Raw genomic sequence first — 11,694 nt, forward strand, 5'->3', positions numbered from 1 at the left:
TGATTGTAAAGAATTTCTTTATTCAAAAGACTTCATGCAATACAAACAGTGCCAACGCCCTCGTATAGAGTGGAGTGCAACTATTACGTACAAATCAATTTGATTCCATTTATGATTGAATGCTTCTGCCTATTGAGCGATAACACTGCTGTGTGTGTGTGTGTGTGCGTGTGTGTATGTGTGTGTGTGTGACAGATGATATGCAGTTGTTGCTTTGTACAAAAATTTGAAAAATCTTTAAGAAACTTCAATTTAACATACAATGTTAACACTAGGTATATAAAACATGTAAAAAAAAACAGGTTTTCAGACAAACAGCACAACACAGTATACACAGTTGTTTTTTTTTACATTTTACAATTGTATACTTATGCAAGTTTAAACTTACTGACATTTATTTACATTAAATGTATGGCCATGTGTTATATTCCTGAATCAGTAGACTGACCATGCTGTCGCTCTGATGCCCAGCCTGAGTGGGAGGTTACACTGAACCCGGGTGGGACATGGAAATGAAGCTGTGGTGTCCTGGGGGTCCTCGGCTCGGGACCACCTGACTCAGCACCACTTTCTCTGACCAGGTTTCATGAGAATAAGCAGCAAGAAAGAAACCCTCTGTTTCCGACACCTGTTGCCACAACCTCTGTGTCCAACCCAAATGTTTACCCCCGCCATTTCCCAGAAATTGGCCACTCTTTTTTTTTTACCTGGGTGTGGTGCGGCTACTAATCCTGGATGTATCACATGTGTGCGTTTAACAGCGGTCACTGCTGGCTTAGAGTAAGGCGTCAGAAATTGCTGAAGGCGGGAAGGAGGTTATACAATACATAGATTAGAGAGAAGCTACTTTCCCAGTGTCTGTGACTTGAAACTGCTTTGGAGACAAGACAAGGTTCGTTTAGTTAAATCACTTCATAGGAAGAGTAGCAGGCAAACGAGCGATTTCTTGAAGTTCTACTGAGTAAATGTTCTACACTGGTGCTGCAAAGCCAAAGAAGTCCACAGAAGACAGAACTTTGACTTTGGTAAGAGAGTCTCCATCGCTGCTGAAGCTCGGAGACATGAGAGTGAAACCCCCCCGGCTGTGTGCTCTGACTTTTAGAGGAAGTGTAATCAGACTTTTCCACAGGAGCTGGTCCGGCTTTTCCTCATGAACGTTGTGGTGCTGAGTTTAATATCTTAGAACCACAGCACCTGAACAAACTGAGAGGACGGCTATGATTGATTGAAATATGATTGTGCATGGGGGGAGGGGGGGGGGTCAGGACTGGACTTCAGCCTTGTGCAAAAACATTGATCAAATACCTGATCGCGCATTGGGTGTAATGACAGATGTCAATCACGTAAAGTGCCTGTGTAACAACAATCATGATTATTAAAAAAGGAAAATCACCACAGAGAACTCACAAAACATACAAAAATCAAAAAGGTGACAACATGAATCTATTCATGTGAAGAAAAGGAAAGACACAAACATTTTAAGTACAATCTCAGAGTGGGTTAGACATATTCAGATATTCTTGGGTTATTGGAAGCATTAGTGAAGCTACACTACTGTCACCTGATATATTTGGAATGCTTCAGACGGAGAACGGGTTTCCCTCACTTCCTTTTATGCCACGTGCGGACTTGACTTTGGTAAGTGAGATGACTATTGACAAGGGTGCATAGGATTTATCATTTGTCTCTTATGGCACAATACTGATGATACAATTCCTGTATATATGTAAAAAAAAAAACACCGTCTGCCTTTCCTGAATAAATACAGCTCGTTGCATAACCCTTATAACCATGCATTACAGAGACTGGATCCCAGTTTTGCGTTTGGTCAAATAAAAAAGACGCCCGCGACCCGCTCTTCATACACGAACATGTAAGCAGACACGAGAAGGCGACCAGAGAACAGCTAGCAGATGTAGCTACAGCACCAAATGACAGGCGACTGGAAGGCAAGTGTTTAAAATAAGGGATCGGTGTAGGACCTCAGACCTACACCCGCCTCCACCTTCACTCCGGCCTCAGCGCCTGCTTCCCTGCAGCGTCTCTCCCTCCTGTTGCCCTTTTGTCAGCAGAAGCACCGTTTACAACCGGAAACAGTGATCCTCGATCCAGGCGGCTAGGAGGAGACTGTTTCTTCTGGTTTCTTTAAAAGACCAAAACGATGGGGTCACGAGTCTTGACGTGATGGATCCTCGTGTGAGCATGGACGGATAGAGGAGAGGTTCTCCTCTGGTTCTCAGACTGGAAGAGTTAGAGAAACCCTGCCTTACGTAAGATTCTTACTACGGATTACTTCTCTACGGCTGTAAGCTCCACTCACGTCCTCCAGCTAATGATTAATGCTTTATTAATGGCTACGCATAACAAGGGAGGGTTTATTGCATGTTTTCTGGTTGATGTTAGCATTAGCATTCCGCCAGCTACAAGCTACGCTGTTAGTTCGATAAATGAGACGCAGGGCTGAGAAAAGGCTTGAGAGCGATGTACCGAGGACAGAGTCTCGCTAGTGGGTTAGACGACGGTAGGAAGTGAGATGCTGTCGGGCGACTCCACCTTCTGCTCCGGCGAGCAGCAGAGGAAGAGGCGGGTGCCCATGCTCTTGAAGGCAAACCGAAAGTACATGGCGTGACCCATGGCCACGAAAGAGACTGAGATGAGGACCAGCAGACCGAAGGCCTCTTGGTTCGGAGCCAGAATCACCATGATGAAGTGCAGCAGGTCTAAGAGGTAGTTCATGGAGTTCTGGACGCCGTTGATCACACCTCGCTCCGACTCGATTACATTCTCCTGGATGAGCTGGGTCACGGTGAGGTCGAACGACCACAGGCCTGCAGCAGAGAGAGCAACAGTCAGTCCCACGGCATTTTAACGACCACATGACTTAGAGCTCAACAGTAGCTGTAGCGGCGATTATCAGGACACATTATTGGAATCAAAGGTTGCAGATATTGCTGTGACAGACGCTGAGATCCGTTGTGAAACTACTGTGACGTGTGAAAACGCTCAACCTGTGGACCTGCGAGTTCTTGCTTGAGTCACCGTTAGGAAGTCATAAACTGGCCTTTTATAATCTTATGGAAGGAAGTCATCATTCCAAGAAAGCATGGACTCACTACTGTCGACGTCTGCAAATTTTCTTTCTGATACAAAAATCAAACCTCGACGTAGACTTTGCACCATTTACTTTAATCTATCGTGGTTTGCACTTTGGATCTCCTTTACAGTAATGGTACATCTCTCCAGAATCCAATAAAATACAACTCATCTGGATAACCACTGCTAACACAGGGCTAGAAGAGATCAAGAGGAACTTCTTTACTCACCAACTCTAGCAGCGATGACGCCAGCAAACAGCAGGCTGACGGATATGTAGGACTGCAGAGGCGGTACATCTTCAGTCGGTGAAGCAATAGTGGCGTTCACGACCATGTGGATCCCGCCGATCTCAGAGTTGGTCAGGGTCTTCTCTCCGACCAGGTGGGTGATGATGTCCTCGAAGGGTGAGACGCTGAGGTCGAAGGGACTCCCGGGGGTGAACACCGAGGCCACGCACATCATGAGGCAGGTCAGCTGAGCCATGCCGGAGATGAAGCCCGTGCGGATCAAGCCACATTTCTTGCGAACCCAAGTGAAGGCCACGGTGCCGCAGATCCCGAACACGGCCGAGGCGCCCATCAGCAGGCTGAGCACCGAGCCGTTCAGCCCCTGCATGTAGGCGTAGCCCGTGGTGATGCAGTCGAAGCCCAGCACCGTCATGTAGAGGAAGGACAGGGACATGCCGGCGAAGAAGATGTTCTGGTTGTAGTAGGCCACCCAGCCGAACTTCAGGGTGCGCAGCGGCTCGGACACCTGGTACCAGCAGCCGCGCTCCTTGGGCGAGTCGGGCGTGGTCACCACCAAGGCGTCGTTCATCAGCGGCTGGGAGGATTCCTCAGGACTCTGACCGTTCTCTAATTCTGCAACAGGGAAGAGGAAAGGAGATAGTTCAGATTATTCCATTTTTATAAATAATGAATCTGGCTAAATCGCAGCAAACTGTGCAGAGAGAGACAGAGTGAGACAGAGAGAGAGAGAGAGAGAGAGAGAGAGAGAGAGAGAGACAGACAGACAGACAGACAGACAGACAGACAGACAGACAGACAGACAGACAGACAGACAGACAGACAGACAGACAGACAGACAGACAGACAGACAGACAGACAGACAGACAGACAGACAGACAGACAGACAGACAGACAGACAGACAGACAGACAGACAGACAGACAGACAGACAGACAGACAGACAGACAGACAGACAGACAGACAGACAGACAGACAGAGACACAGACACACAGACACACAGACACACAGACACACAGACACACAGACACACAGACACACAGACACACAGACACACAGACACACAGACAGAGAGAGAGAGAGAGAGAGAGAGAGACAGACATAGATAGAGAGAGACAGACAGACAGACAGACAGACAGACAGACAGACAGACAGACAGACAGACAGACAGACAGACAGACAGACAGACAGACAGACAGACAGACAGACAGACAGAGACACAGACACACAGACACACAGACACACAGACACACAGACACACAGACACACAGACACACAGACACACAGACACACAGACAGAGAGAGAGAGAGAGAGAGAGAGAGACAGACATAGATAGAGAGAGACAGACAGACAGACAGACAGACAGACAGACAGACAGACAGACAGACAGACAGACAGACAGACAGACAGACAGACAGACAGACAGACAGACAGACAGACAGACAGACAGACAGACAGACAGACAGACAGACAGACAGACAGACAGACAGACAGACAGACAGACAGACAGACAGACAGACAGACAGACAGACAGACAGACAGACAGACAGACAGACAGACAGACAGACAGACAGACAGACAGACAGACAGACAGACAGACAGACAGACAGACAGACAGACAGACAGGTAGAATCAGTAGATTTCACATCAGAACCACGTTCTTGCAGCTACAGAGAGAGAGAGAGAGAGACACAGACAGAGAGAGAGAAAGACACACAGACACACAGACACACAGACACACAGACACACAGACACACAGACACACAGACACACAGACACACAGACACACAGACAGACAGGTAGAATCAGTAGGTAAACATTAGATCAAGCAGCTACCTTTCTGGGGCCCGAGCGGCTTCAGCTCCTGCTGCTGCTCTTTCTGTCCGGCCTTCACGGCCAGCGCCGGAGTCTTCTGGTAGACGCTCCACAGCAGAGCGTACTCCAGACACATGGAGACCAGGTTCCAGCCGGAGATGAAGCCACAGCCGATGAAATGGGAGCCGAAGGACATGATCTGGCCCACCAGCATGGGAGCCAGGATGTTGGTCAACTGGTCAATAATCCTCACAGTGGCATTCATGTCTGTTTGATACAAGAAATGTAGCTCAATATTAATTATTATCATTAGAGTGCTCGGTATCTGGGCAGGTTTTACACATTTATAAGTGACAGTGGTGCAGGTCACCGAGTTCACATTTTGTCGCGAAGGTTTTCCAACATATCTTTTATAGCAAATCTTTTTTAAAAAGCTTGCAACAATCAGGGGAAACAGCAGGGACATAAAAGGGTGAAAAACGAGAGCGAGTCAGCATCGAGGATTCAAAGTCTGCCCGGCTGAGGATGAATCTGATAACAGGTCACGTGCGGCCACCAATCAATGCAGCCAGTAGGAAACACTGACCTGCCAGATTGCTGCTGTCCTGACCTGCCACCACCACCACCCAGTCCCTCTGGATGGTGATGGAGGTCGCTGTGCTGGCCAGGTTGGCGATGTTGGCAATGGTGATGACCAGGATGTAGCAAATCGTCTAAAAATAAAAACCAAAGACAAAGTTCAACACAAATATTAGGTCATGAAAGATCACAGCTCCCTGAGTTCCTAACCCTGAAAAACAAAAATATATCGATCCTCATAACAAGCAGTGTTTGTGTTATTCCTCTGGACCCTAAGGCTCCATTACACACGTGGCTTCTTTAACACACACACACACACAGCATACACACACACTGCCCCAAAATACTAACCAGCTTATCCTTCATCACAGGGTATTCTGGCAGAAATTATAATAAATTCAGACAGAAAGTAATGTTCATTTTCATCCACTTTTCATTCTTGCTATTTTAATAAAGCTTTGACTCTTTGAATTTATCTCCCAGAACCACTGAACTGGAGCAAATGTGTATTAATCCACAGCTGAAAGTTGTTCTTAACAAATACACTATTGACAGAAACATTGGCTAAAACCGCAGTGTTCAACTGTTTAAGGAAACATAATATATTATATTTCTGGTATATATAGTTTTTATAGATGCAAGTCTTCAGGTACAAATTGACTTTTGCTGTTTAAGTGCCACAAACAGATGTAAAGTACTAAAAGAGGAATTCACAAATGGTCAGTTTTGGTCTTTGTGATGTAATTTGTAGACAGTAAGTTAATATATAGCAACACTAGCCTTTAAATGCTGATTTACACTGTACGACACATAGAGATTCATGGAACTTGCCTCTTTTAACCATTATATTAATAGCACCAATTTGAAATGGTAAAATCCACAAAACAATAGTGGAATGAGACTTGGTTTTTAAGCTGCTGCTGTCACATGTCGTCTTATATAAAGAACAACAACCAAATCAATAATTTCCTGTGGAACGAATCTATAACATTCTGTGAACGTTGCTGCTTACAGACAAACAGTGTGACGGCTCTCTAACACTCAGACCTCAGCTGCAGCCACATTTATCAAGTGGGAGATATTAGAACAAGGAGATTATGTTGTTTAGAAAACGCCTGTTTGTTAAACACACGGGCCACGGACGTTGTTTGTTGAGGTGGAAGTTCACTGTAAAGCAGCTGGACAGAACATAAGACATTCTACAACAGGCCAGGCCACATTCCTCTCTCTCTCTCTCTCGCCCTCTCTCTCTCTCTCTCTCTCTCGCTGTCCGCCTGAAGAACCTGCTGACTACTCAGTCTTCAACGAGACACTCTATCTCCTGTTTCACCAACTACACACACACACACACACTGCAACACTATCAACTCTACCAGACAGGGAACCCTCACACCTTTCTTTAGAAACCCAAAGGTGTCTGTCCCACAAATTGAGGGATCAGCATTGGACACTGTCCCCTCAACACGGAGCCTTTGTCTCGACCCAACACACCAACGTCTCTGCCCTGGACGGACGGACCACCATCCCACTCTGGAACTCGGCCCCTCGGGCTCAGTGAGCTGCAGACTCATGTTCCAAGTCTTTGAGTTAAGAAACTGGGATTACACCACAGCCAGCTTTGTTCGGTTACTGCTGAATTATTATTCCAAGCTCACTAATTAGCAAGGAATCGCTTCACTATGGAAACATGGCATCCAAGACGCCCGTAACCACGTGGACATTCTGACATAAGTACACAGCACTCATTACTACATTACTACACTGAGTATTATATTAGTACTCATGGGTCGGACCCCACCTATCTTCAAACTCAACCATCCTTTCCATCTCAACTACACAACAGTTGTTTTAGGTCATTACACAGACAAACAGTCATGTCCTGGAGACTAACCCTCACACTGAAGCACTTATTACATCTTAATATTTGTTTGGAATAACACTATAAAGCAATTTATGTAGTTATAGCATATCATTTAATTTAATTAGTACTTATTCTGTATTTCCTTAATTTATAGACCCTTCTATTTTTGTATCAACTATTATCTGTTGTTTATTATTTAATTTAACCATCATTTTCCAAACAATAACCCTGATTTAACTACTGACCTAAAAAGCAGGTGATAATCGCAATAACAAGATAAAAATGCGGAGTATAATGAACTAAGAAAACAAGCTGTATTATTAAATATTGTCTTCCAAAAAACTAAGTAACAACGACAGTACTCTGTCACTATACGTTCGATGAGCAAGTCAAAGGTTTTTCAAAGAATCAATTACGCTGATTCTTCCGTAAAGAACGTTCACGTGGACATAAATCATATTGACGCGGGAGCACATATCTGTAAGAGCAAGATCCAGGGTCCAGAGTGTTGTACGTGAGGAGAAGGGGTGAAAAATGCTTTCAGTGAAAATCCTCATAAGCTCCCGTTGAAAGAGCAAAGTGTGTAGCGGGTGGTGTGGGGGTTGGGGGTTGGGGGGGGTTTGATTCTCACCAGAATCCATCCGCTGTAGAGATTCACGAGCTGCTCTTTGAACTGGAACACAACCATCAGGAGGATCCCACACAGGATGACGCAACTGTTCTGGACCAGCAGCGAGGTCTGGGCCACTGTGGAGACACCGGGACGAGCATTAGGGACAGAGACGTGATCAGGGACAACAGATTTCTGTCCAGGACATTAGTTCATTAGCGCTTCCACAAGAAAGTTGGACACATTCCCCAGCACCGCCCCCCCACCCGGATCTAATCTAATAGTGTTTTTGCCTAATTCCTCTGGATGCACATTGCACAAGAGGTGCATCTATCTGTGAAAGAGAGGGGGGGGGAAACTGCTCGTGTGCAAACAGTATGCAACGTTTTTCTCATTTTTTCACGAAAATCTGGTTATTACAATGTATTAAAAAGACAGGCTTCATAGTAGAAAAATACAGCAGTTTTGGCAGGAAATTAATAAGATTCTGTCTATTAACAGTAATAATAACCCTTTATACCTGCTACTTGGTTTATCTGACATGTCCATCACTGACAAATTTTAAAAAAAGACTTTATCAGACACTTGCTTTTTGTGCTAGAAAGTGTATTATTTTGAATTGGATCACAGATAAAGCTCCATCTAAGGCTCAGTGGCAAAGGGTTGTTTTTGAATATGTTGTGTTGGACCATTTGACACGTAAACTTTATATCAATTATGATGCCTTTCGTAAAACATGGGAACCCTTTCTGTCATATGTTGGTCTGAATGTTTCCACCATTCTCACAAGAGGGTTTGTATCATAGCTCAGAATGCTCTGCTTTAAAAGAGGAGCTCTGTTTTACCATTTAATTGATTTACTTTTATTTCTGTATACTTTTATTTTACTTATCTGTTTTTAATTTTTTTCTTACTTGTATAGGACGTGACCCCTGAATCTTCTGCCTATATGGATTTGAATATGTGTGTGTGAGCCAAATGTTTCTCTTGTTTTTGTTTTGTTTTGTGTTGTATTACCTGTTGGACAACTAATTAACATATATGTGAAAAAAAAAGACAGGCTTCAGACTTGGCTTGGATTCCTGCCTTACCTTTGAGCCGGGGGTTCCTGTCCACCCAGTCTCCGATGATGGCGCCCAGCAGCAGCACGGAGCCGGCCACCACCAGCCCGTACACGGCCGTGAGCAGCAGGCTGTTCCCGTACAGCTCCACCAGGAACACGGCCACGGCAAAGTTCCACATTCGGTCGCCCTGGGAAATGGAATTTAGATTATTAATCGTGCAGAAAAAAATTGAGAAACCCTCCCTGGCTTGAAAGACCTGAAAAGATTTCACCATCTTCACTTCACTCCATCTCGAGAGTTATTTGTAAACACCTGTATCGTGGTGAGCTACGAAGGGGAAACATATCATTTTGTACTGTAATAACAGTCATGTAACACATAAAAATCACACATTAGTTAGTTTGGTTAATGAAAACAAATCATATATAGATGATAAAGCCAGGTACGTTATTTAGAACAGCTGTTTAGGTAAAACTTACTTATATACTTTAATTCTAAGTTAAATTCAACATTTCAGAACTTTTTGCAGCATTTACAAGAAGCTTTCATTTTCTATTCTGAAATCAGAACATGTTTGACGCTACTGTGATATTTCCCTTCCTATAATACATTGTCCTTTCCTCATAAGGACACAGCTGCGGTCATTTGCATCAAAATAAAACAAACTATATTTAAATATCTCTATCAGAAGCATGGATAGTGTCACTTGACAAAGCGTGGAGTAAAACTTATATATAAACCTCCATATTCAATAGTAAATAACCTCCAAATGAAATAGTACAACATGTTGCGACAATATTCAGCTTTCACATAACACTTGGTATAATTTAATTAAGTTTCATAGTTATAACAGTTGTGATGTTGCCTGTGACACTGAGTCACGTGCCCAAAAAAAAGTCAAATCATTATCAGCTTTGTGCTGAGGCCTGATCCGTTTTTATCAGCATCACATGACCGGTGTGAGAGTAAGAGTTAGGAGAGATAGTCCTCGTTCCTTCCCATCGATAGATTCTCTCTCTCCCACCTGTCCACACACACTGTCCTCTATAAAACCTTCCTACTCCCTCATGTCCTTATGGTTCTGTTAACACTGCTGAACATTGTTGCTTTGCCTATTCTGACACAGAACACATTGTTGGTCCATGTGCAAGTGTGTGTGTGTGTGTGTGTGTGCACCAGCATTCATGTAATGTTCCTACTTCAGGACTTTTCTTTTAGTTGTTGCAAATAGGGAAAATGTCCAAATCCGCAATAAAATGTGTTGGTACCTTTGTTGTGTTTTATGGAACAGATAATGGGGGTGTCGTGTCTGAGCATGTGTGTGTTTGTGTGTGTGTAAGGGGGGTGGGGGTGGATTTAGGTCACCCAGGGGTATCATATAAGCTAACAGTGTCTCTGCTGTAGCCTGCCAGCAGAGACACTGTCCTCAGCTGATCGGTTGAACTAACATGAAATATGATAATTTGTTATTTTCTCAGCATTTTTTAGTGAAACAATTTAACCGAACAAGGACGAATTTTCAAAATGCAGGAAAATCAACCCTGAGTGACCTGTCCTTAGGGTAAACACACACACAAACACAGACACACACATGTATGGTGGTTGTGTGTCTCACTCACCCATGTTGACAACGCGTGGCCCATGTAAATAAGGAATTTAGCGGAAGTAAAGAAATCTCGCATCGATCCTGTGGAAAGAAAGAAAAACATGTTTGAAACGTCAGAACAGAAATTTACTGAGCAACAGCTGGTGGTCCACATCTGGGAGAGGGGGGGGGGGGTTGTTTACACAGAGAGAGAGAGAGAGAGAGAGAGAGGGAGAGAGAGACTACAGATCACAGACTGGAGGTCTCCACTGTCACACGTCACGATCTCACACATGAGAACAATAACAACCCGCGTTCACAGCACACACAGAGTGACAGCGGACACACACAAACACACATACACACAGACACACACACGGACACACACACGGACACACACAGCCCACGGAGCTCGATCCCCGGTCCCAGGCTCCGTGTCCATCCCACACACACAGCATCACAACCCGGGGAGGAGGGAGAGGGAGAACCCACCGCAGCATGTCCTCTTTGCTCCGGTGGTCTCCACGGTGCATGCGGGGGTCTCCATGGTGCTCCACGGGTCCGGGGGACACTCGCTACCCGCTCGGTGGTGCTCAAGCTGCGGCTGCGGCTGCTGGTGCTGGTGGCTCCTGGCTGGAGGACCGGAGGAGTCGAGCACTACAAGCCGGGGACAGGACGCGGGCTCTGGGTTCCTCCTCTCCTAACTTAGCTAGCACTGTAGCTGAAGTCGGAAAGAGAATGAGAAGCGTGTGTCCGAGGTGCGGGAGCTGCGGGAGCTGCGGGTCTCTCTGCTCGGTGTGCGTGTGTGTGTCTCTCTCTCTGCTCCTCGGTGTGAGCTG

General features: G+C 45.2%; 1 protein-coding gene across 1 annotated transcript; it reads right to left on the reverse strand.

Annotated features, from left to right (window-relative positions):
* slc40a1 (solute carrier family 40 member 1) lies at positions 1-11,694 on the reverse strand. The gene is made up of 8 exons (XM_061088828.1): positions 11,348-11,694; positions 10,890-10,957; positions 9,298-9,457; positions 8,228-8,343; positions 5,743-5,869; positions 5,178-5,423; positions 3,324-3,956; positions 1-2,828 (listed from the first exon to the last, which is right to left on the reverse strand). The coding sequence occupies exons 1-8, from the start codon at positions 11,400-11,402 to the stop codon at positions 2,512-2,514; spliced, it is 1,722 nt and encodes a 573-aa protein (XP_060944811.1). The 5' UTR covers positions 11,403-11,694; the 3' UTR covers positions 1-2,511.

The sequence above is a fragment of the Limanda limanda genome, chromosome 16 (genome assembly GCF_963576545.1).
Source record: "Limanda limanda chromosome 16, fLimLim1.1, whole genome shotgun sequence".
Taxonomy (NCBI): Eukaryota; Metazoa; Chordata; class Actinopteri; order Pleuronectiformes; family Pleuronectidae; genus Limanda; species Limanda limanda.

Coding starts and splice junctions, on each gene's coding strand:
- slc40a1 (XM_061088828.1), bottom strand. CDS start 11,402: ATGGAGACCCCCGCATGCACCGTGGAGACCACCGGAGCAAAGAGGACA. Junction 8,344..9,297: donor CAGGAACCCCCGGCTCAAAG/GTAAGGCAGGAA, acceptor GTGTCTCCACAG/TGGCCCAGACCTCGCTGCTG. Junction 3,957..5,177: donor GCCGCTCGGGCCCCAGAAAG/GTAGCTGCTTGA, acceptor TCCCTGTTGCAG/AATTAGAGAACGGTCAGAGT.